The sequence below is a fragment of the Natrix helvetica genome (genome assembly GCF_964273705.1).
Source record: "Natrix helvetica genome assembly, chromosome: 1".
Taxonomy (NCBI): Eukaryota; Metazoa; Chordata; class Lepidosauria; order Squamata; family Natricidae; genus Natrix; species Natrix helvetica.
Window position 1 is genome coordinate 339,193,119 of NC_138548.1, and position 25,652 is coordinate 339,218,770.

The 25,652-nt window shown below is 42.5% G+C and overlaps 2 protein-coding genes across 6 annotated transcripts in view; both read left to right on the forward strand.

The window, feature by feature from the left end:
- The first annotated feature begins 1,227 nt into the window (after positions 1-1,227).
- Positions 1,228-25,652, forward strand: part of LOC309383787 (zinc finger protein 287-like) — a 96,186-nt gene continuing 71,761 nt past the window's right edge. The window contains exons 1-6 of one of the 2 annotated variants that reach the window (XM_081936684.1): positions 1,228-1,565; positions 3,247-3,830; positions 4,111-4,225; positions 4,346-4,413; positions 7,402-7,531; positions 8,412-12,237. In XM_081936684.1, the coding sequence (XP_081792810.1) occupies positions 3,414-3,830; positions 4,111-4,225; positions 4,346-4,413; positions 7,402-7,531; positions 8,412-10,372 (2,691 nt within the window). In that variant the 5' untranslated portion in view covers positions 1,228-1,565; positions 3,247-3,413 and the 3' untranslated portion in view covers positions 10,373-12,237. Of the gene's footprint in view, positions 1,566-3,246; positions 3,831-4,110; positions 4,226-4,345; positions 4,414-7,401; positions 7,532-8,411; positions 12,238-25,652 lie in introns of those variants that run through there. The other variant, XM_081936686.1, reaches the window with a different exon arrangement.
- LOC309383845 (uncharacterized protein) lies at positions 16,104-23,822 on the forward strand. 4 transcript variants are annotated; one of them, XM_081936785.1, is made up of 6 exons: positions 16,104-16,193; positions 17,160-17,753; positions 18,030-18,144; positions 18,271-18,338; positions 19,262-19,391; positions 21,344-23,822. In XM_081936785.1, the coding sequence occupies exons 2-6, from the start codon at positions 17,268-17,270 to the stop codon at positions 22,861-22,863; spliced, it is 2,319 nt and encodes a 772-aa protein (XP_081792911.1). In that variant the 5' UTR covers positions 16,104-16,193; positions 17,160-17,267; the 3' UTR covers positions 22,864-23,822. The 4 variants fall into 4 exon arrangements, with proteins under 4 accessions (XP_081792911.1, XP_081792912.1, XP_081792913.1 ...); XM_081936786.1 differs by having other exon boundaries at positions 16,115-16,184; XM_081936787.1 differs by having other exon boundaries at positions 16,135-16,193; positions 17,119-17,753.

Below are 25,652 nucleotides of genomic sequence, written 5' to 3' on the forward strand. Positions count from 1 at the left end.
GATGTAATGAAATGCCATAATATAAATTTACTCAAAATTTAGAATATCTCACACAAAAATGAAGTAATAATGGTTATAGTTAAATAAATGTTTAACAATGATAATAACTGCATACATACTGTATATATCAGATTGATAATATGAGATTCTATATAAATTGTAAGTGAAGACTATGGTGAGGATGTACAAAAGTTTTGTAACCAATCGACATACTGTACAAAACTGGAAGATGGTGTTTTATGTTTGTGCTTGTTTGTTTAAAAATTTAAAAAATGGATTTATTAAAAAAATAAAAAATAAAAAATAAAAAGATATAAATCAAAAAGAGACAAGAAAAAAAAAGAAAATGAAATATCCTAGGAAATTTTGAAAAGGCAGAATATTATATTTTCCTGGATGTGAAAAGGAAGAAACATGTTTTAAATTGAGAATAGCTCCCTGTAGCTTCCTGCCCCAACCCACTTTGTCAATAGGCTATTAAGAAGGCCAAACCAGTCCCTTTACATAATAAAGAGTTCCCCCCTTCAGCTCCAGTGGGATGGGATTAAGGCATGATAATATTAGCACTTTACTCAACTGACCACATGGCATCTGAGAACTCAACCAAATCTGGATTCAAAATGCAGCCTTGAGAGTTGCCCCTGCATGGCCCCATGGGAGTCTGACAACCAATCAGAACACAAGCTCAAGATCAAAGGCCAGAGAGGGTATAAAACCAGGGACTCAGCATCTCAGTATTTCCCTTTCTTCTTCTCCACCAACATTGAAGCATGTGATCACCTTTTCTGTTCAGGACTCAGGCCATGTGGTCCTGTCCACCATTAAAACCATATTTCCAAGCAGCCTCCATGTCTCCAATGTCTTTTTCCCCACTTGGAGCAGAACCCAGAAGGACATTTCTTTCAAGAAACCAAAGAGAAATTTCCTGACAGAGCAATTAACTAGTGGAACAGCTGGATTCCAGATGTTTTTGGTGTTTTGTCACTGCAGCTTTTCAAGAACACATTGGACAGGCGTAATTCTGCAATGGTGTGGGGTTTCCTGCTGGAGCAGGGAATTGGGCTAAACAACACGCAAGATTCCTTCCAACTATGTTACTGGGTATTTTCAATCTCTTGAGTAAGAAGAAGGCTGAATCCGATTTCTTCTGTGCCCCTTCGCTCCCTGTATAAAAGGATGTAGCTTTCTTACAGGAACCCTTCTTAAAAGTGAAAGGGGGCACATGGGTGTAACTCTGTCAGAAGCAATTGGATAAAGAAGGGTTATGGATAGAGAGGAAAACAACCTCTTCCTTTCTGGGCCCTGATGGAAAAGGCACCGTTTCCACCCTTTGCATAAGCCCCTTCCATGCACGCAGGAATCCGCCAGGTGTGTCCCTCTAAAACGAGAACCGGACGCCGTGCGATTCCCCATTCGACCACTGGAAGGCGGACATCAGAGGTGATTTACCATAGGAGAATGGGAGGGAAGTGATCTCACTGGATCTGACGTCTCTATTTAACCCTTTGAGCTTCGCAGGAGGTTTGAGTGGGTGCAGGGAAGTCTTGAAGGGAGGAGAACTCCAGGTGGGCAGAGTATGTGGCGGTGTGTGTGTGAGTCTCCACGTGCAAATGGGGAGGGGGGAACAGGGGGTGCTGGTGCTAGGAGAAGGGAGAGAAGCCCCCATGCAGGTTCCATCTTCGGAGTCCAGAGGGTGGGAGAGCCCGGGATACCATGTTCCCCTGCCGCCCCTCTTCATGCAGGTGCCAGGCAGAGGGAAGCGGTGCTCAGGACGAGCCGCGTTGCCCCAGGAACAAATCCCCAGAGAGGAGGGAGGGTCCCGGGGGAATCCTCCGCCCCCCCCCCCCCATAGCCTGGAGGAAGCTCCGAGGTCGGAGAAGGGGAGAGCCTGGAGGGGAAATCTGGAGCAGGGAATAAGAAGATGGTTGCAAGGGAGGAGCTGCAGGAGATTCTGCCCGCCTTCTCCTTAGGTGCTGCAGGGGACTAAAATTGGGTTGGATCCCCAGGAGTTCAATTTCTCTTGGGAGGGTGAGTGAACCAGCACATCACTAACCCCAGGTGTCTCATGTGAACAGCTGCTTAGCCTGTTTGTGTTTGGGTATTTTTGTGAACCTTCCTGCATGTAGTTGTGTGATTTGGCTCTCCAAAAGCAAACCCTGAAGAAAGGGAACATCCAAAGCAGGGTTTTAAAAAGTGAACTTTCATGGTTTGTTCACCTGTTAGAGTTTGGCGTCTTGGGTGAAACCTGGAAACATGGAGGCTGTTTGGATATATGGTTTAATGGTGGACAGGACCACATGCTTTGAGGTCCTGGATGTAAAGTCCTCAACTTGCGACCTTTCTTAAGTCCTCGACGTGTGACCGGTCTTAAGTTCTCGACTTGCGACTGACAGCCCGGCAACCAAAGGCTTGCACCTATTGGCTAAGACGTGAAGGGCTGGAAGCTGGCTTTTACAATGCTCCTATTGGTTGCTCTGCTTGACAGCTCTCGTATAAATAGCTGTCAAGCATGGCAAGGTGCTGAAGTTGTTGTTACCTTGCGTTCTAGTTGTGTTCTAATAAAAGTTGTTGCACGCGGCTCAACGAGTCCTGATGCCTCATTCTCCGTTAAGAATTCAAAGAGAGAGAGAGAGATTTATTTATATCCTCTCTTGGGTCCCACCTTGAAGCTTCCTGTTCCTGTGAAAGAAATATATTCTGATTGGTTGTCCAAACCCATGAGGCCATGCAGGGTAACTCTGTAGGTTGCCTTGAGTCCCAGGCTTGGTTGAATCTTGCTGGGTGATGTGAGTTCTTTTGCTAGATGGTAGAGGGCTAATCCTATCATGTCCTGAGGGTGAATCCTATCACCCTGGAGCTGAAACGGTGAGGGAAAAACTGCAGGGAGCTGCTTTGCCTTTAAAATATGTTTCTCCTTTTGTCACCCAGGGAAATATAATATTCTGCTTTTTTAGTATTTGCTAAAATATTTCATTCTTCTAGGATGGGGGCGGGTACTAACTTTCTTCATAGGTGTTTACAAAGCAAGCCCTACTTTGTGAGAAAGAAAGAAATTGAAAAATTTATACAAAATGCATTTATTCAATATTCCAAGTCCTTGATGGAAGTCAATCCCATATTTTGTACAAACACACATTACTGCACAAAGACTAACTGTTCAATTTCTCTGTAATCCTTTATTAGCTGAGAAAAATGAGTGTTCTTCAGGGGTTAAATCTATCCCTTTCTGCTTAACCTCACATACAGAAATTGGAAACCATTTATACTACCTCTCTGGGAGGCAAAAAGTTGGACAAAGATGGCTGAAAGTCTTGCCTGACCTGTAGCTACAGGAATGGTACTATGAATAGAAAGGTGGTTGGAGATCAACAAGATTCCCTGGGACCCATTTGAAGTTGCAGGAAGAAGAAAGAATGAAAAGCCAATCTTTAGAGAGTAAGGAAATTGGAAAAGGCCCTTTGGGTGTCCAGCCTGGGAGCTATGAAGAGATCTGGGCAAGAACTGGGCAGAAGATCCTGGAGGAGACAACCACCCTTTCAGAAGTTCAGCCATGGAAGTTCAGGAGCTTCCAGCACCAGGAGGATGAAGGACCGCGAGGACTTTGCAGCCAACTCCATTCCTTTTGTAGTCGATGGTTGAGATCAGAAAAGCACACAAAAGCGCAGATACTGGACCTGGTTGTTTTGGAACAGTTCTTGGCTCTTCTGCCCCTGAACATTGAGAGCTGGGTACGAGAGTGTGGAGCAGAGACCAGTTCCCAGGCGGTGGCCCTGGTGGAAGGTTATCTCCTGAGCCAGGTGGAGGAGCAGAAGGAGAGGATTGACTGGCAGGTGAGAGACCTTCTAATCTAATGCACTAAATCTAACAGTGGGTTTAAATTCTTAACTCATGCCTGCCAGAGTTCTTTGGCATCCGTTATACATGGAGATACTGTACTTCTAATTCTTGTAGGACCTTGTTCTTTTATTTGTGATAGTCGTTCCTTTCCTAATTTCCATCCTCACGGATGGACTTCCGGGGCTTTGGTGGGGTGTTCACAGAAGAAGAATCCACTTTTTGATGTGTATTGTCCATTGATTCTTCTTGTTGTTTCCTGCCTACTTTTTCAAGTCCTTCATGGTGGAGATCAGAGATCCTGAGGAAAGGAGGCATCCTTCAAGTTCATCTCTGGAAATGATTTTCAGGAGGATCTCTCAGGAGGATCTAAATATGGACATGACTGGAGGTAATCTAAAGCTCTCCTGTTCCCCAGGGAGATCTCAGGTGTTTCATCTTCTCTAGGCCTTCTCTTCTATAGAACTTCTACATTATGAATTATACAGTGTAAATTCTGTCTCCCTCGTAGGGAAGAATAGAAGGAAGTTGACCCTTCCTGATGGTGGAACTGAAAGAATGGTTGAAACTCCGGTTCAAGTAAGAGGAAATTAATTTGTTAGATTTGTATGCTCCCTTTCCTTCAGAAAGTCAAGCTGATATACGTAGACAGTCTCCTTCCATTTTTCCTTCTTTTTTGGGTTGGCTTATTTTTGTGTTCCTGAGCAAGATTGAAAGTTGAAGTAGATTCTCTTTAGGAAATATTTTATTAAAACCACCACTTTAAGTAACTGCTAATTGCTTCCTATTATTATTATTGTTAGAATTGTACTTATGGGGAGTACAAGGTACTCCCATGTGACACCTTTCCTGCGCGAGCTGCACTGGCTTCCTGTGGTCTATCGGGTGCGTTTCAAGGTCTTGATAACGATCTTTAAAGCGCTCCATGGCTCAGGACCTAGATACCTGCGGGATCGTATTTTGCCCCATACATCCCTGCGACCAATTCGCTCACACAGAGAGGGACTTCTCCAGGTGCCGTCCACCAGACAGTGCCGAGGGGCGGCGCCTAGGAGCAGAGCCTTCTCTGTGGCGGGCCCAGCCCTGTGGAATGACCTCCCCCCGGATATTAGGATTACCTCTGACCTCCGCGCCTTCCGTGTAAAGCTCAAGACCCACCGATTCCAAGTAGCTGGCCTGGCTCAACCATAGTTTGATCATATCGCTCCTGATGGGTTTTTTTAATTTTGTGATTTTATTTAGGGGATTTTAAACTGTGATTTTAATTGTTTCCATCCATCTGTCTAACTCCTCCACGTATATGTCTATTTTGTGTATGTATTGTCCATATTTGTATTTTATATGTTTTTATTGTACGCCGCCCCGAGTCCTTCGGGAGAGGGTGCGGCTAACAAATAAAATTTTATTATTCTTATTATTCTTATTATTCTTATTATTCTTATTCTTATTATTATTATTATTATTATTATTATTATTATTATTATTATCATTATCATTATCATTATCATTATGCTAATTACTCACTTTTCAAATAACCCTTGTTTGTAACTTTTTGACTTGGATTTGTGCAAGCATGCAGAAAACTGTCTAAATATTCAGATTGGCAATTCTAATGCCTTGAATTGTGCCTGCATTTGGAGGCCAAACAGTCAAGCTTTGCACAAGCTAAAAAAGTTCCCCTCATGAAATTTCTTCCACTTTGTTATCTTCCATTCAGACTACAAGCAGCTTCCTTAAAATGTGAGGAGAACCAGAAAGAAATTCCTGGCTGGGCTCTCCCAGCACTTTAATGAGTCTTGGGGCATCATGAGACATTTACTAAAAAGCTAAACAATTCAGTCCAATTCAAATCTCTATTGTCAGAGTGCAACATGTGTATAATGCGATTGGCTAAGGCTCCCTTCCTGCACCCCCCAACACAATACAACTCACAGTGAAAGACAAAATAATAATAATCCCTAGCCCAGTGAATCCTACCAATAAACACCCAGTCCTACAAGTCAATGTATTATGTGGTTGTAATGTTATTTTTCGTTCAGGACTCAGACAGTCCACGGATAAAAACTGTTCGTCAGCCTGTTTGTGCGGCTGCCTATGCTTCTATATCTCCTACCCGATGGTAGGAGAGGAAAGAAGGGCAGACCAGGGTGTTAGTCGTCCCTGAGGATTTTCCTCGCTCCTCTGAGGCAGTGAGCCCTAGTGATGTCGTCTAGCCCCCAATGTTTTGTGCTGTGCTCCCCACCGTCTGTAAAATCTTTTTATCCGCAGCTGTCAAGCCAGCATACCACACTGTAATGCAATGAGTGAGGACGCTTTCTATTGTGGACCGGTAGAAGGAGGTCATCAGTTGCGGTTCCACTTTATTTTTTCACAAGACCCTGAGGAGTCTGGCTTCCCATCATGCACTTGACTTGAGAATGCAGGCTGATTGGCAAATGGGTGTGTTTGTCTGTCTGCCCACTAGATGGAGAAAGAGAGCAACAACAGTATAAATTTACCGTATTTTTGGGAGTATGAGACATGGCAGAATATAAGACCCACCAAGGTTTTGAAGAGGCAAATGTTAAAAAAAAGTTGGTAGGTAGATGGAGGGAGGGAGGGAGGGAGAGAGAGAGAGAGAGAGAGAGAGAGAGAGAGAGAGAGAGAGAGAGACGGTAGGGAGGGAGAGAGAGAGTACATAGGTAGATAAAGGGATAGAGAGAGAAATAGAGAGAAATACAGTAGGTAGGTAGGGGGTGAGAGAGAGAAATAGAGAGAGATAGAGAGAGAAAGAAATACAATAGGTAGGGAGAGAGAGAGAGAGAAAGTAGGTAGGGTGGTAGGTAGAGTGAGAGAGAGAAATACAGTAGCTAGGTAGGGAGAGAGAGAGAATAGGTAGGTAGGTGTTTCCACGTGTATTTATCAATGTGGTGGAGAAGGAAATTGCTGACAATTTGCAGCACCTAAGACTTTGTTTCTGCTGGCACAGCACTTGATCAATTAAATTCACATCAATCACTCTAACTAAAGAGCTTTCCAAAATGAAAAAAAAAAAGTTTTAGCATTCTGCAAGCCTCCCCAAAACTTCCTTTTTTTACAACAACCCTTTTTTAAAATAATGCAGGAATAGCCTTTAGGGGGCTTGATGAGTGCTCCTGAGGGGGGGGGGGGGGGCAAAAATAAGCAAAAAATGGCCCGTTTTTTGTACATTTCTGCCTTCCTCAGCCCCCAGGAGCTCTTTGAAAGCCTCCATAAGGCTATGCACGGCCATTTTGGTGAAGGGGCGGGGCATCGGGAGGCATTCAGTGTATAAGACGCACCCAGATTTTCAGCCTCTTTTTTGTGGGAAAAAGGTGCATCTTATACTCTGAAAAATACATATATACCACAATGTATATTTATATATTCTGTCATAACACTACCCAAAACATTTCTTCAATCCAAACATTTTCTCACATAAACTCTGGAACGCTACTTAGCAGAGCCAATTACCTTAGTGCATAGCATTACTTCGGGAATTTGTAAGCGATAGGAGCTTTTTTAAAACAATACCTCCTGGGCCTTCTGTGTACTCTCTTTCCCCGTCAGGAGGGCCTTGTCTCCTTCGAGGAGGTGGCTGTGTATTTCTCCGAGGAGGAATGGTCTCAGCTGGATCCTGGCCAAAAAGCTCTGCATTGGGAAGTCATGATGGAAAATTACAGGAACGTGGCCTCTCTTGGTAAGGGTGTTTCCTACTCTGCAGACAGAGAATTCAGGAAGACTTTTTGTAGTTGGATACCTCTGACTGTTTCTCATTTTAAAAATCTCAAATTGTTGTCATCTCTGGAGAGGACGCAGGTAGAAACATGCCATTCTCCTGCTCCTAGGAAGGAAATAGATCCATGACATTCTCTTTAGATGCATCCTGTGCCATTTCACATCTGATGTATTTTCTATTTCTATTTAAACATGTCAGTGGCAAAGTCATTCCTTGTCTTGATATAATGTTAAACTCCATCGCAGATTTCAGCTTTTTTGGCCCAGATAATTCCATATCAGTCCTGTGAAGCTGTGATGGCGCAGTGGTTAGAATGCAGTACTGCAGGCTACTTCTGCAGACTGCCGGCTGCCTGCAATTTGGCAGTTCGAATCCCACCAGGCTCAAGGTTGACTCAGCATTCATTCCTTCTGAGGTCAGTAAAATGAGGACCCAGATTTTTGGGGGCAATATGCTGACTCTGAAAACCGCTTAGAGAGGGCTGTAAAGCCATGTGAAGTGATATATAAGTCTAAGTGCTATTGCTATGAGGCCTTGTCATTCAAGTAAGTGAGTTAACTAGTTCTGTTTTATTTCTATCCTGCAACTTAGAATTAGGAGCGAAATGGTGACGGTTTCCCATTGCAAACATGCAGCTTAATCTTATTAGAAGAACACTAGTATTTTCCTCCCCTTCAATCATGTGATTTTTGGCAAATAAAAAACAAAATGCAAGGGAAACATGGTTTGTGTAAGAAGAAAAAGAGGAAGTTGAAAATGAGTTTCAAAGGGGGATGACTTCCGGGTGATTGATCTTTTCCTTTAAACTTGGTGTATTGTTTATTTCTCTTTTCCCTTGAAGGTGATAATGAGAAGGACCATGAAGAGTCAGGAGAATCATTCCAAGGGTTCAGGCATGGAGACGTAATGGAGAAGCCTGCAATTCAAATGGAATTCCACAGGCAGGAGAGAAACCCCTCAAGTAATTGGAATAAGGAAAGCTCATCTTCCATTGAGGCTCACATGCAGGAGCTTCTTGAGGAAGGGGGAAAAATACAGAAGAAATATATGGGGAAAGGTGTAAAACTATCCAAAGACACATTAGAGGTAAATGAACACTATCCATCCACATCCAAAGGACGGGATTATATACCCAAAGAGAATGGAAAAAATTACAATTGGACTATCCCATTTTCTCAGGAAAATGGGTCTCTTACATCACAAAAAAGTCTTCCCATCGGGGAGACTCTGGAGGATGGAAAGAGCTTCTGTGAAAGGAAGACTTTGACTGCTCAGGAAAGAAACCACAAGGAGAAGCCATATAAGTGCATGGACTGTGGTTCGGGATTCCATAAGATTGCATCCCTTCTAAGACATAAGATAATTCTCACATGTGATGCACCATATAAATGCATACATTATGGAAAAGGATTCAACAAAGAGAGTAATCTTACATCTCATAAAAGGATTCACATGGGGGAGAAGGCCTATAAATACATAAAGTCCTCTGGACAGAGCAGCAATCTTACTATCCATCAAAGGATTCACACAGTGGAGAAACCATTTAAATGCATGGAGTGTGGAAAGAACTTCAGAAGGAGCAGTCAGCTTGCTTCCCATCAAAGGACCCACACAGGGGAGAAGCCATTCAAATGCATGGAGTGTGGAAAGAGCTTCAGCCACTCTAGTGGCCTCAGTTTCCATAAACAGAGCCACACAGGGGAGAAACCATTTAAATGCATGGAGTGTGCAAAGTACTTCAGTACAAGCAGTGCTCTTACTGTCCATAAAAGCATCCACAAAGGGGAGAAGCCATATAAATGCATGGACTGTGGAAAGAGATTCAGAAGAAGATGTCATCTTACATCCCATCAAAGGATCCACACAGGGGAGAAACCATTTAAATGCATGGAATGTGGAAAGAGCTTCACTGTAAACTCTTCTCTTACTTTCCATAAAAGGATCCACATAGGGGTTAAACCATATAGGTGCATTCAGTGTGGAAAGTCTTTTAGTCAGAGCAGTGCCCTTACTCGCCATAAGAGGATCCATACAGGGGAGAAACCATTTAAATGCACGGAGTGTGGAAAGAACTTCAGTACAAGCAGTGCCTTTACTCTTCATAAGAGGATCCACACAGGGGAAAAACCATTCAAATGCATAGAGTGTGGAAAGAGCTTCAGAAGAAGCAGTCATCTTACTTCCCATCAAAGGATCCACACAGGAGAGAAGCCATTCAAATGTGTAGAGTGTGGAAAGCGCTTCAGCCACTCCAGTGACCTCATTTTCCATAAACGGAGCCACACAGGGGAGAAACCATATAAATGCCTAGAGTGTGGAAAGAGCTTCATCCAGCCCAGTGGCCTCATTAGTCATAAAAGGATCCACACAGGGGAGAAACTATATAAATGCCTGGAGTGTGGAAAGAGCTTCATCCAGCCCAGCGGCCTCATTAGTCATAAAAGGATTCATACAGAGGAGAAGCCATTTAAATGCATGGAGTGTGGAAAAGACTTCAGTACAAATAGTGCCCTTACTGTCCATAAGAGAATCCACACAGGAGAGAAGCCATTTAAATGCATTGTGTGTGGAAATTCTTTTAGTCAGAGCCATCATCTTACTCACCATCAAAGGATCCACACAGGGGAGAAGCCATTTAAATGCATGGAGTGTGGAAAGAGTTTCATCCAGCCCAGTGGCCTCATTAGTCATAAAAGGATCCACACAGAGGAGAAACCATTTGTATGTATGGAATGTGGAAAGAGCTTCAGGCACCCCAGTGCCCTCAGTTTCCATAAACGGAGCCACACAGGGGAGAAATAATAATAGGCAAAAGCCAACATGGGTTTGTCAAAAACAGATCATGCCAGACTAATCTTATTGCATTCTTTGACAAAGTGACAAAATTAGTGTACCAGAGGAATGCCGTCGATATAGTTTACTTGGACTTCAGTAAGGCATTTGATAAGGTAGACCATAACCTACTACTAGATAAAGTAGAAGAATGTGGGTTAGACAGCATCACTACCAGATGGATTCGTAACTGGCTGACCAACCGCACTCAACGTGTAGTCCTCAATGGAACTGCATCTTCATGGAGGGAAGTATGCAGTGGAGTACCCCAAAGCTCTGTTTTGGGCCCAGTACTCTTCAACATCTTCATCAATGATTTGGATGAGGGAATAAATGGGGAACTCATCAAATTTGCAGATGACACCAAGCTGGCAGGAATAGCCAACACTCCAGAAGATAAGCTTAAGATACAGAAGGATCTTGACAAACTTGAACATTGGGCACTATCTAATAAAATGAAATTCAATGGTGAAAAGAGTAAGGTTCTACATTTAGGCAACAAAAACGGAATGCACAGGTACAGTATAGGTGGTACTGTGCTCAACAGTAGTAACTGTGAGAGGGATCTTGGAGTTCTAGTGGACAACCATTTAAATATGATCCAGCAGTGTGCAGCAGCTGCCAAAAAAGTCAACACAGTTCTAGACTGCATAAACAGAGGGATAGAATAAAGATCACGTGAAGTGTTAATACCACTTTATAATTCCTTAGTAAGGCCACACTTGGAATACTGCATTCAGTTTTGGTCACCACAATGTAGAAAAGATGTGGAGACTCTAGAAAGAGTGCAGAGAAGAGCAACAAAGATGATTAGGGCATTGGAGACTAAAACATATGAAGAACGGTTGCAGGAACTGGGTATGTCTAGCTTAAGAGAAAGAAGGACTAGGGGAGACATGATAGTAGTGTTCCAATACCTCAGGGGTTGCCACAAAGAAGAGGGAGTCAAAGTATTTTCCAAGGCACCTGAGTGTAGAACGAGAAACAATGGGTGGAAACCAGTGACGTGCGGTGAGGTTTATAGCTAGTGAGGCAGCAATTTTTTTAGACTTGTGGACTTCAACTCCCAGAATTCCATAGTCAGGCATGCTCAGTTGCGACCTGCCGCCCTCCGCCCTGGGATTCAGCCACGGCACCGACTGCCAGAGCTGCACGGAATCCGGGGCGCGCTTGTCGGGCGAGGGCAGTGCAGATGGGGAACGGACGGAGCGGAGGAAGCCTCTCCCCCCCCCCTCGAGTCTAGGGCAGCGAGTCATTCGATAGGAAACTTGCCTCTTGGAAGGAATAACTCGGCTTGGCTCCTGCTTTGTCTCTCCTGCCTCTTCGCTTCTCCGTTCGGTCGTTGGGCGGCAGATCGAAAGCGGGAGCCAAGCTGGGTCATTCCTCCCAAAAGGCAAGTTTCCCATCGAAAGACTCGCTACCCTCACCTGACTGCACGTCACTGGTGGAAACTAATCAAGGGGAGAAACAACTTAGAACTGAGGTGAAATTTCCTGACAGTTAGAATAATTAATCAGTGGAACAGCTTGCCTCCAGAAGTTGTGAATGCCCCAACACTGGAAGTCTTTAAGAAGATGTTGGATAGTCATTTGTCTGAAACGGTATAGGATTTCCTGCTTAGGCAGGGGGTTGGACTAGAAGACCTCCAAGGTCCCTTCCAACTCTGCTATTGTATTGTATTGAAAAGATGATGGATTCCTCTTTCTCTCTAAAAGACCTGGAATGGTGAAAAGCCCCAATCCCCAAATGCATGTGCAAAATCTTTTTTCAAGCATTAAGGCCATATTTTACTCCTCTAAAGTGTAATGGAGACTAAGAAGTTTTCTAAATCTGATTTAAAAATAAATAAATATCAATGGTATTGTTACTTTTTTGTCATGTAATATGCTCTTTTACTCTTTGGTTGTATTAAGAATATAGTAACATTCCAATATTTGTAAATATTTGGATGGGGGCATAGTCTGGATTTTAGAGGCTCGTGTTGGCTTGAATTTGCTTTTTCAGTGCTGATTTTGAGGCCTCCTTGAATCTCTAGAGAGCCTTCAGAGTGGCTCTTTTGGAGGAAAGTGAGTTTCGATCCTCCACAGAAATTCACAGAAAGATCACAAATCATTCCTACACAGTATGTGGAATAAATATATGGGGTAGACAGCATCACCACCCGATGGAGTTGTAACTGGCTGACATACTATACTCAATGAGTAGTCCTTCATGACACTACGTCTACATGGAAGGAACTAAGCAGTGGAGTACCAAAAGGCTCCATCTTGGGCCCAGTACTCTTCAAAATCTTCATAAATGACTTAGATGAGGGAATAGAAGGGGTACTCATATCCAATTTCCTGATGATACTAATCTGGCAGGAATAACCAACACCCCAGACGACAAGCTCAGGATCCAAAAAGATCTTGACAGACTTGCACAATGGGCCCTATCCAACAAAATAAAAGTTAATGTGGAGAAAAGCAAGGTTTTGCACCTGGACAGGAAAAACCAAAGGTACAAGTATACATTAGGTGAAACCTGGCTCAAAAACAGTAACTGTGAGAGGGACCTTGGAGTCCCAGTGGACAATCACTTAATCATGAGTCAGCAAGTGTGTGGCAGCTGCCAAAAAAGCTAATCTAACCCTTGGTTGTATAAATGGTTGTATAAAATCAAAACAACCTGAAGTATTAATACTGATTTATGAAGACTTAAGTAAGACTACACTTGGAATACTGCATCCAGTTTTGGTCACCACATTGCAAAAAAGATGTTGAGACTTTGGGAAAAATGCAAAGAAGAGCAACTAAGATGATTAAATGCCTGACAGGATTGGGGTTAGGCTAGTCTAGACTACAGAAAAGCTAGGGGGATCATCATAGTAGTATTCCAGTATTTCAGTGACTACCACAAAGAGGAAGAGGCCGTTTTCAAAAGCACCAGAGGACAGAACAAGAAACAATGGAGAGAAGCAACCTGGAATTAAGGAGAACCTTCCCAACAGTGAGGAAAATAAATTGGTTGAACAGCTTGCCTTCAGAAGTTGTAGGTAGTTCAACACTGGAGGTTTTTAAGAAGAGACTGGACAGTCACTTGTCTGAAATGGTATCTGATTTCCTGCTTGAACAGGGGACTGGAGTAGAATACCTCCAAGGTCCCTTCCAGCTCTCTTCTCATTCCATCTAGAAACTTCAATGTGCTAGAGACACCACTGGTTTTCTTAAGTAGACTGTTTTTTGAATAGTTTGTTGATTTTTATTTTCGCTGGTTGTTCTTATTTTACAATGCCTTGTAGGGAGGGAAGCAAACAGTGGGTTACCCCAGGGTTCTGCCTGAGACGCAGTTCTCTCCAAAATCTTAATTAGCAATGTAGATGGGGGAAATAGAAGGAAACTCATAAAATTTGGGGACAACAGCAAGCTAGAGTGAACAGCTAACGCTTTAGAAGATAGGCTCAAGGTCCAGAAAGATCAACGATTTGAACGCTGGGCCCTATCCAAAATTATGCAGTTCAGCTTTTAAACAGGCAGGAAAATAATAAAAGTACTTTTATGGAACAGGAGATATCTGGATCAACAGCGGTAACTTTAGAAATATTGCAAAGAAGAACAACAAAGATGATTAGGGGGCAGGAGACTAAAACATTAAGAACACAAGGGATGGCGCAAGAGGAGCCTTCCAATACTTGAGATGCTGTCACAGAGAAGATGTCAACCTATTTTCCAAAGCACCAATGTTAACATAAGTAATAGATGAAAACTTATCAGATAACTCCGGCCTAGAACCTGTGGAAAGTTATCACCCAGCCCTCTCCCAGGAAAATGAAATATCTGATGTAATGAAATGCCATAATACAAATTTACTCAAAATTTAGAATATCTCACACAAAAATGAAGTAATAATGGTTATAGTTAAATAAATGTTTAACAATGATAATAACTGCGTACATACTGTATATATCAGATTGATAATACAAGATTCTATATAAATTGTAAGTGAAGACTATGGTGAGGATGTACAAAAGTTTTGTAACCAATCGACATACTGTACGAACCTGGAAGATGGTGTTTTATGTTTGTGCTTGTTTGTTTAAAAATTTAAAAAATGGATTTATTAAAAAAACAAAAAAGAAATAAAAAATAAAAAGATATAAATAAAAAAGAGACAAGAAAAAAAAAGAAAATGAAATATCCTAGGAAATATTGAAAAGGCAGAATATTATATTTTCTTGGATGTGAAAAGGAAGAAACATGTTTTAAATTGAGAATAGCTCCCTGTAGCTTCCTGCCCCCACCCACTTTGTCAATAGGCTGTTAAGAAGGCCAAGCCACTCCCTTTACATAATAAAGAGTTCCCCCCATCAGCTCCAGTGGGATGGGATTAAGGCATGATAATATTAGCACTTTACTCAACTGACCACATGGCATCTGAGAACTCAACCAAACCTGGATTCAAAATGCAGCCTTGAGAGTTGCCCCTGCATGGCCCCATGGGAGTCTGACAACCAATCAGAACACAAGCTCAAGATCAAAGTCCAGAGAGGGTATAAAACCAGGGACTCAGCATCTCAGTCTTTCCTTTTCTTCTTCTCCACCAACATTCAAGCATGTGATCACCTTTTCTGTTCAGGACTCAGGCCATGTGGTCCTGTCCACCATTAAAACCATCTTTCCAAGCAGCCTCCATGTCTCCAATGTCTTTTTCCCCACTTGGAGCAGAACCCAGAAGGACATTTCTTTCAAGAAACCAAAGAGAAATTTCCTGACAGAGCAATTAACTAGTGGAACAGCTGGATTCCAGATGTTTTTGGTGTTCTGTCACTGCAGCTTTTCAAGAACACATTGGACAGGCGTAATTCTGCAATGGTGTGGGGTTTCCTGCTGGAGCAGGGAATTGGGCTAAACAACACGCAAGATTCCTTCCAACTATGTTACTGGGTATTTTGAATCTCTTGAGTAAGAAGAAGGCTGAATCCGATTTCTTCTGGGTTCCTTCATTCCCTGTATAAAAGGATGTAGCTTTTTTTACAGGAACCCTTCTTAAAAGTGAGAAGGTGCACACGGGTCTAACTTTGTGAGAAGCAATTGGATAAAGAAGGGTCGGGGGTGGGGTGGGGACAACCTCCTCCTTTCTGGGCCCTGATGGAAAAGGCACCGTTTCCACCCATTGCATAAACACCTTCCATGCACACGGAAATCCGCCAGGTGTATCCCACTAAGAACGGTTGCAGGAACTGGGTATGTTTAGCTTAAGAGAAAGAAGGACTAGGGGAGACATGATAGCAGTGTTCCAATATCTCAGGGGTTGCCACAAAGAAGAGGGAGTCAAACTATTCTCCAAGGCACCTGAGGGTAGAACAAGAAGCAATGGGTGGAAACTAATCAAGGAGAGAAGCAACTTAGAACTGAGGAGAAATTTCCTGACAATTAGAACAATTAATCAGTGGAACAGCTTGCCTCCAGAAGTTGTGAATGCCCCGACACTGGAAGTCTTTAAGAAGATGTTGGATAACCATCTGTCTGAAACGGTAGGGTTTCCTGCCTAGGCAGGGGGTTGGACTAGAAGGCCTCCAAGGTCCCTTCCAACTCTACTATTGTATTGTATTATTGTATAAAACGAGAACAGGACGCCGTGCGATTCCCCATTCGACCACTGGAGGGCGGACGCCAGAGGTGATTTACCATAGGAGAATGTGAGGGAAGTGACGTCACTGAATCTGACGTCTCTATTTAACCCTTTGAGCTTCGCAGGAGGTTTGAATGGATGCCGGAAAGTCTTGAAGGGAGGAGAACTACAGGTGGGCAGAGTAAGTGGCGGTGTGTGTGATGTGTCTCCACGTGCAAATGGGGAGGGGGAACAGGGGGTGCTGGTGCTAGAGAAGGAAGGGAGAGAAGCCCCCATGCAGGTTCCATCTTCGGAGTCCAGGGGGTGGGAGAGCCCGGGATCCCATGTTCCCCTGCCACCCCTCTCCACGCAGGTGCCAGGCAGAGGGAAGCGGTGCTCAGGACGAGCCGCGTTGCCCCAGGAACAAATCCCCAGAGAGGAGGGAGGGTCCCGGGGGAATCCTCCGCCCCGCCCCCCATAGCCTGGAGGAAGCTCCGAGGTCAGAGAAGGGGAGAGCCTGGAGGGGAAATCTGGAGCAGGGAATAAGAAGATGGTTGCAAGGGAGGAGCTGCAGGAGATTCTGCCCGCCTTCTCCTTAGGTGCTGCAGGAGACTAAAATAGGGTTGGATCCCCAGGAGTTCAATTTCTCTTGGGAGGTTGAGTGAACCAGCACATCACTAACCCCGGTGTCTCATGTGAACTCAGCCTAACTAATATGTTGCTTAGGGTAGGTATGTTTTGTCTTTAGGGTAGGTATGTTTTGGGAACCTGCCTGTGTGCAATTGTGTGATTTGGCTCTTAAAAAGGAAAACCTGAAGAAAGGGAACATCCAAAACTGTTTTTTTTTTCTTGTGAACTTTCCTGTTTTGTTCACCTGTTAGAGTTTGTCTAAACCCCCTTGCAGGTAAATGTACATTTAGGCTTTTATAAAGCAAGCACTCCTTTCTGAGAAAAAAAGCAACTGAAAATGATGCAAAATGCATTTTATTCAGTGTTCTATGTCCATGATGGACGCAAGTCCCAAAGTTTGTATCAAACACAGATTCATGTACAGGGATTAAGTGCTCAATGCCACTGTAATCCTTAAGATTACAGCTCAGAAAATACTTCTTTCCTTTGGAATGTAGGTTCTTCACAGTTAAATCCACCACTTTCTAATTAATCTCAGATATACCATAGAAATTGGATACCCTTCGTAACACTCTCTGCTGCAGCCAGAAAAATGGACAGAGGTGGCTGAAAGACTTCCCTGACCTGTAACTACAGGAATGGTACTATGAATAGAAAGGTGTTTGGAGATCCACAAGATTCCCTGGACCCATTTGGAGTTGCACCACAGAACAGAGAAAGAATGAAAAGCCAATCTTTAGAAAGTGAGGGAATTGGAAAAGACCCTTCTTGTGTTCAGCCTTGGAACTGTGGGAAGATCTGGGCAAGAACTGGGCAGAAGATCCTGGAGGAGACAACCACCCTTTCAGAAGTTCAGCCCTTGAACTTCAGGAGCTTCCAATACAAAGAGAATGAAGGTCCCCGAGAACTTTGCAGTCAACTCCATTTCTTTGGTAGTCGATGGTTGAGACCAGAAAAGAACACAAAAGCACAGATGCTGGACCTGGTTGTTCTGGAGCAGTTCCTGGCCCTTCTGCCCCTGCAGATGGAGAGCTGGGTGCGGGAGTGTGGAGCAGAGACCAGCTCCCAGGCAGTGGCCCTTGTAGAAGGCTTCCTCCTGAGCCAGGCGGAGAAGGATAGGACTGAGTGGCAGGTGAGAGACCTTTATTTGGGACCTCAGAAATGGTTAAATCAAATAAACAATGTGTTTGATTTTTTAACCCTTCCCTACCAGTTCTTTAGCATTCATTATTTGTGGAGATACCCTGAAAATTCCTGCAGGACGTTGTTTTGTTATTTGTGATAGTCGTTCCTTTCCTAATTTCCAATCTCACTGATGGATTGTGGAGCTTCAAAATTGTATTCAAAGAAAAGAATCTTAATGTGTATTGTCCATTTATTCTTCTTGTTTCCTGCCTACTTTTTCAAGTCCTTCATGGTGGACATCAGAGATCCTGAGGAAAGGAGGCATCCATCATGTTCATCTCCAGAAATGGTTTTCAGGAGGATCTCTCAGGAGGATCCATATATGGACATGACCAGAGGTAATACAAGGCTCTCCCATTTCCCAGAGAGATCTCAACTGTTTCATCTTCTCTATGCCTTCTCTTCTATAGAACACCACCTCCTACATTATGAATTATGCAGTGTAAATTCTGTCTCCCTCATAGGGAAGAATAGAAGGAAGTTGGCCCTTCCTGAATGTGGAGCTGAAACAATGGTTGAAACTCCAGTTCAAGTAAGAGGAAATTAATTGATTAGATTTGTATGCTCCCTCCTTTCAGAAAGTCAAGCTGATGTACACAAACTGTCTCCTTCCATTAATCTTTTTAAAGACCAGTACTTTTTTAAAAAGTGCTACTTGTTGCCAGTTATTATTACAATAATTGTAATTATGTAATTACTCTAACCCCTTTTCAAATAATCCTTCATGAGGCACCATTCTTTTTGTAATTCTTTGAGTTGGATTTGTAAAAAGATGATGAAAAATAATTGAATATTTACACTGGCAAAGTACCATTTTTTAAAAAAGCTTTGTTTACTGTCAGTGATAAAACTAAGTGGTGCAGATTAAAAGGTAATACCATTAAAACCCAATGTGAGTTTGTAGACATTCTCAAAGTAGAAATTAATTGTTCTTAAAGAGCACTTAATCAAGGATTTTTGGCTTGTAAAATTCTAATGTCCTGATTTGTACCTGAATTTGGAGGCCAAACAACCCAGCCTTGCAAAAGCTAAACATGTCCTTCTTGGGAATTTCCCCCCGCTTTTTTATCTTCCATTCAGTCAATGTCTCAGACTAGAAGTAAGTACTGGAGTCATTGATATGTGGGGTTTTCAAGGCCCATTTGCTAGTTGATTCTCTCCAGAAGTCTTCTAATGGTGGATAGATGAATGCCAGATCAATCGATCAAAAGGAAATTGGGGTTATTTTCACTGAAAACCTCTGAATGTCCCGGACAATCAAATTGATTAAGGCTATCCAAAACATTCTTTCAATCCAAACCTTTTCTCTGTCTGTTTTCTCACATAAACCCTGGAATGCTACTTAGCAGAGCCATTTACCTTAGTGCATAGCATTGCTTTGGGAATTTGTAAGCGATAGGACCTTTTTTAAAACAATACCTCCTGGGCCTTCTGTGTACTCTCTTTCCCCGTCAGGAGGGCCTTGTCTCCTTCGAGGAGGTGGCTGTGTATTTCTCCGAGGAGGAGTGGTCTCAGCTGGATCCTGACCAAAAAGCCCTGCATTGGGAAGTCATGATGGAAAATTACAGGAACGTGGCCTCTCTTGGTAAGGGTGTTTCCTACTCTGCAGTTAGAGACTTCAGGAAGATGTTTTGTAATTATAGGGTGTTTTTATTATTATTATTATTATTATTATTATTATTATTATTATTATTATTATTATTATTATTATTATTATTATTATTGCATCAACAAAATTGTATCACAGCGGCCAATTGTTTCGCCGGATTTGGCATTAATTACTAGTCGGGCCCCACCCAGGGGCCTAGGACGTCGTAACGTATTTTCGTAATATGTGTGCAGATCCAAGCAGTGCGGCCTTTTGCATTTGACTGATGGTGATTTTGTCAATTTTTAACTGTTTTAAATGTAATTCCAGTGCTTTTGGAATAGCACCCAGTGTGCCGATTACCACTGGAATTACCACTGCTGGTTTGTGCCATAATCGTTGAATTTCGATTTTTAAGTTCTGGTATTTCGCAATTTTCTCATATTCCTTATCGGCGAGCCTGCTATCACCTGGTATTGCGATGTCTATGATTGTAACCTTATTTTTCTCAACCAGTGTGATGTCTGGTGTATTATGCGCCAGTATTTTATCCGTTTGTATGCGAAAATCCCACAAGAACTTGACCATCTGACCCTCGATGACTTTTTCAGGCTTATGTTCCCACCAGTTTGTTGCTGTTTTAATATTATAATTTTTGCACAAATTCCAGTGGATCATTTGTGCCACTGAATTGTGCCGCATTTTATAGTCAGTCTGCGCGATTTTTGTACAGCAGCTGAGTATGTGGTCAACAGTTTCATCAGCCTCTTTGCAAAGTCTACATTTGGCATCATCTGAGGATTTTTTGATTTTGGCCTTAATGGCATTTGTGTGGATAGCTTGTTCTTGCGCAGCCAGGATTAGTGACTCTGTTTCTTTCTTTAATGTACCTGCTGTTAACCATCACCAAGTTTTTTCACTGTCCACTTTATCTTTTATGTTTTCCAGAAATTGGCCATGCAATGCTTTGTTCTGCCAACTCTCCATTCTTAATTTTATCACATCTTTTCTGTATTCTTGTTTCGTCTGTTGGGCCTTCAATAGATTTTTGTTCTTTACTTCAATTAATAGATGTTCTTGACTTTCTTTTAAATAATCAGCTAGTGCATGTTTTTCTTCTTCAACTATTTGCTTCACTTGTAATAATCCTCTGCCACCTGATTTTCGGGGTAGGTATAGTCTATCAATATCACCACGTGGATGTAAACTATAGTGCATTGTCATTAGTTTCCTGGTTTTTTGGTCCAAAATGTCCAAATCAGCTTGTGTCCAGTTAACTATACCAGCTGTGTATCTTATAACTGGTATTGCCCAGGTGTTTATGGCCTTGATTGTATTTCCACCATTCAGTTTAGATTTCAAAATTTTCCTAACTCTGTTGGCGTACTCTCCCCTGACAATAGTTTTTACTTCTCCATGCTTGATGTTATCCAACTGCAGAATGCCTAAGTATTTGTAGGCTTCATTTTCGTTGCATTATTATTATTGTTGTTGTTGTTCTTATTGTTATTACCAAAAATGTTTTGCTGTTTTCAGAATTATGATTCTTGCATATAGAAATAATTATTTTTGTCATGCCATTGTAAGCATGCAAATGAGTGGTGCGGTGGCTGAGAGGTGGAGCTCTTGCCTCACAATAAGAAGGTTGTGACTTCTATCCTAGGTAGAGGAAGATATTTCTCTGTCTGGGCACAATGAGAATATATCTGCGGTGAACTCCGCCTTGGAAACAGGAAGGGCATCCAACCAGTAAACCCTCAGCTCCATTCAGTTGTTCCGACTTCACCCCAATGCAAGGGATTACGGGGTCATTAAAGGGGGGGGGAATTATAAATATGCAAGCATGCAGTATATTGGAATCTGGTAAATACCAGAAGGCAATTATTATAAATTCTGATAGATTGAACTTTTTTCCTAACCTTGCTAACGTTTTTATTGCTGTTCCCAAGGTAATAACAGGCAGGACCATAAAGAGTCTAGGGATTCCTTCCAAGTGCTCAGACATGGAGATGTAATGGAGAAGCCTGAAATTCAAATGAAATTCCAGAGGCAGGAGAGAAATCAGTCGAATAATTGGAATAAGGAAAGCTCATCTTCCATTAATGCTCACATGCAGTATCTTGAACAACCAAGAAAAATAAAGAAAAAATATATTGGGAAAGGTATAAGACTATCCAAACAAATATTAGATGTAAATGGAGAGTATCTGACCCAAGCCAAAGGACAAGATTGTATATACAAAGACAATGGAAAACAATACAATTGGACTTATACACCTTCTCAAGAAAATGTGTCTCTTAGATCACCTAAAAGCATCCACATGGAAGAGAACCCGAATAAATCCCTAGAGCATGGGAAAAGCTTCAGTGAATACAAGACTCTTACGATTCATAAAAGGATCCACACAGAGGAAAAATCATTCAAATGCATGGAGTGTGGAAAGGGATTCAGCAAACCCAGTAGCCTTACTTCCCACAAAAGGATCCACACAGGGGAGAAACCATATAAATGCATGGAGTGTGGAAAGGGGTTTAGTTGCAACAGTAATCTTACTTCCCACAAAAGGATCCACACAGGGGAGAAGCCATATAAATGCATGGAGTGTGGAAAGAGCTTCAGAGTACATAGTGATCTTACTTCCCACAAAAGGATCCACACGGGGGAGAAGCCATATAAATGCATGGAGTGTGGAAAGAGCTTCAGAATACACAGTGATCTTACAACCCACAAAAGGATCCACACAGGTGAGAGGCCTTATAAATGCATGGAATGTGGAAAGACCTTTACTCATAACAGTCAACTTGCTTCCCATAAAGCGATCCACACAGGAGAGAGGCCCTACAATTGCATGGAATGTGGAAAGACTTTTACTCATAGCAGTCAACTTGCTTCTCATACATGGATCCATAGAGGGGAGAAGCCATTTAAATGCATGGAGTGTGGAAAGGGCTTCCATGTAAATTCATCCCTTATGAGACATAAGAGAATTCACACCGGGGATAAACCATATAAATGTATGGAGTGTGGAAAAGGCTTCAGTGAACTCTGTAATCTTACTTCCCATAAAAGGATCCACACAGGAGAGAGGCCATATAAATGCTTGGAGTGTGGAAAGGACTTCAGTGAACACAGTAACCTTATTTCCCATAAAAGGATCCACACAGGAGAGAAGCCATTTAAATGCATGGATTGTGGAAGGGTTTTCAGTCAGCGTAGTAGCCTTACTTCCCATAAAAGGATCCATACAGGGGAGAAGCCATATAAATGTATGGAATGTGGAAGGTGCTTTAGTGACTACAGTAATCTTATTTCCCATAAAAGGACACACTCAGGAGAGAAGCCCTTTAAATGCATGGATTGTGGACAGTGTTTCAGCCGACCCAGTATGCTTACTTCCCATAAAAGGATCCATAGAGATTTGGAGCCAATTTCCGGAACAGAGAGAGATTTGGGTGAGAATGTATGCTAATTTAGTGGATTAAATCTATGGATTTTCCTATTTAATCGACTGAACTCAGAAAGGAAGGTTTTTTTCACTTTGGCCCTCTCAACTGGCAGCCCCAGAGAGATGGATATATTAATTAAAATGAAAACAATGTGCATGTTTTCATCTTAATCATGAATGAATGAATGATCTATGTACATACTTAACTTTTTTTAGAAATACATTTCTGCTCCCCGTGAGCAACATCTGTCTGCATTTTTAGAAGTGCTGCTTCTGCTATTCAATTTTAACTTTCACGTGTAACTTGGTTTTTTTCTTTCTATTTTGCCTTTTACTTTGGATGAGTAGATTACATGTTAATTGCCACTTTGAATGCTGTCAAGTCTAATACACTCCCTTGATGAACTACAATTAAAGACTTTTATTGCTTTCAGGATAAAACTTCATCTGAGTTATCACTTTCATCTGATTATGGCATGGAAGGGCAGTGGCAGTTCAGTCTTTTATCTTGAAATGAAGTGATTTTAGCCATTTTTGGCTTTTTCATTAGTTATTGAAAAGGCTACATTATTTATTGTAATTGCTCTATTGATTTTGAAGAACTTTAGTATTTCATTTCATTTTCCCTATACATACTGTTCCTTAATTCAAGAAGAGGAAAATTTCCTCTCTTTTTTCCCTTTCCTCCTCCTTTCATCATGGGAACAGCAATTTTGATCTAAGAAAGTGTTGTTTGGGAACACTTTGAAATATTTTTGATATTGAACATTGTTTACAGATTATTTATTTGGCATGCTGTATATTGGCCATGAGGTCACTGAAGTTTATTAAAAATCAGAGAACTCTAACGAAGTATTTTTAGAACTATACATCAAGCAAAATAGAGAGGAAAAAAAGAGAAGGGAAGGAGGGAGGCAGAGAAAAACACAAAGAGAGAGAGAGAGAGAGAGAAAGAAAAAAAGAAAGAAAAAGAAAGAATTAAAGCAGATGAGTAGATTACATGTTAATTGCCAGGTTGAATGCTGTCAAGTCCAATACACTCCCTTGATGAACTACAGTTAAAGACTTTTATTGCTTTCAGGATGAAACTTCACCCCCCCCCCCGCCCCGGAGGCCCTCCGGGGGCTTCAGGGACCATCCGGAATCTTCCCTGAAGCCTTCGGAACGCTTAAAGCAACCCTCCGAGCAAACCGGAAGTGACTTCCGGTTTGCCCGGAGGGTCGTTTTAAGCGCTCCGAAGGCGTCAGGGAAGCCTCCGGACGGACACTGAAGCCTTCGGAACGCTCAAAAGGATCCTCCGAGCAAACCGGAAGTCACTTCCGGTTTGCTCGGAGGGTTGTTTTAAGCGTTCCGAAGGCTTCAGGGAAGCCTCCGGATGGTCCCTGAAGCCTCCAGAGGGCGGGCGGGGGAGGCTCTTTTCACCCTCCCCAAGCTCCTATAAAGCCTCTGGAGCCTGGGGAGGCCGAAAAATGGCTTTTAAAACGGTGAACTCAGCTGGCCAGCTGACAGGGCAGTGCCTCGCGTGCCCTGACAAATGGCTCCGCGTGCCACCTGTGGAGCGCGTGCCATAGGTTCGCCATCACTGGTATAGGTGGTACCTTGCTCAACAGTAGTAATTGTGAGTCCTAGTGGACAACCATTTAAATAGGAGCCAGCCGTGTGCAGCAGCTGCCAAAAAAGCCAACACAGTCCTAGGCTGCATCAACAGGGATAGAATCAAGATCACGTGAAGTGTTAATACCACTTTATAATGCTTTGGTAAGGCCACACTTGGAATACTGCATTCAGTTTTGGTCACCACAAAGGAGGTTGGACTAGAAGACCTCCAAGGTCCCTTCCAACTCTGCTATTGTATTGTATATATATAGAGAGAGAAATACAGTAGATAGGTAGGGAGAGAGAGTGTGTAGGTGGGTAGAGGGATAGAGAGAGAGAAAAATACAGTAGATAAGCAGGGAGAGAGAGGGTAGGTTGGTAGGTAGAGGGATAGAGAAAGAGAAATACAGTAGATAGGTAGGGAGAGAGCGCGTGTAGGTAGGTAGAGGAATAGAGAAATAGAGAGAGAGAGAAATACAGTAGATAGGTACGTGTTTCTGCTGGCACAGCACTTGATCAATGTAATTCTCATCAATCAGTTAAAGAACTTTCCAAAAGGGGAAAAAATTTTTTTGCACTGTGCAAACCTCCCCAAAACAGCCTGTTTTTCATGAAAATGCCCCTGTTTTTTTAAAAGGCATGAATAGCCTTGGGGGGGGGGGGGGTTGCAGAGTGCTGGGGGGGGGGGGGAACCAGTTTTTGCCAACAAAATTGCATGCATAACCTTATGGAGGCTTATAGAGTGATGCTGGGGTGGCGGGAACGGCCCATTTCACCTCATTTCTGCCCTCCCCAGCCCCCAGGAGCTCTCTGAAAGCCTCTATAAGGCTACACCTGGCCATTTTGATGAAGGGGCAGGGCTTCGGGAGGCAAAATTGTTGTATTCACTGTATAAGACACACCCAGATTTTCAGCCTCTTTTTCTAGGAAAAAAAGGTTTGTCATACTCTGAAAAATACGTATAGAGAACATGGGGCCTTATTTAGTGAAAGGCCTCATAATCTGAGGGAATTGTCACATGCACATCAATGTACAGTGCGTGAGAAAAGCTGAAGGGATTATGGTTCCTCTCTCGCTAAAGGACCTAGAATGATGAGAAGCCCCCACTCCCAAATGCATGTGCAAAATCTTTTTTCAAGCATTACGGCAATATTTTACTCTTCCAAAGTATGATGAAGACTAAGAAGTTGTCTAAATTAGATTAAAATAAAGTATCA

What these genes read in the sequence shown, in the direction of transcription:
- LOC309383845 (XM_081936785.1), top strand. Translation starts at nt 17,268, where the DNA reads ATGAATAGAAAGGTGTTTGGAGATCCACAAGATTCCCTGGACCCATTT. An exon ending in AGGATAGGACTGAGTGGCAG is followed by an intron (nt 17,754 to 18,029) that starts GTGAGAGACCTT and finishes TACTTTTTCAAG; the next exon opens with TCCTTCATGGTGGACATCAG. An exon ending in TGGTTGAAACTCCAGTTCAA is followed by an intron (nt 18,339 to 19,261) that starts GTAAGAGGAAAT and finishes TTTCCCCGTCAG; the next exon opens with GAGGGCCTTGTCTCCTTCGA.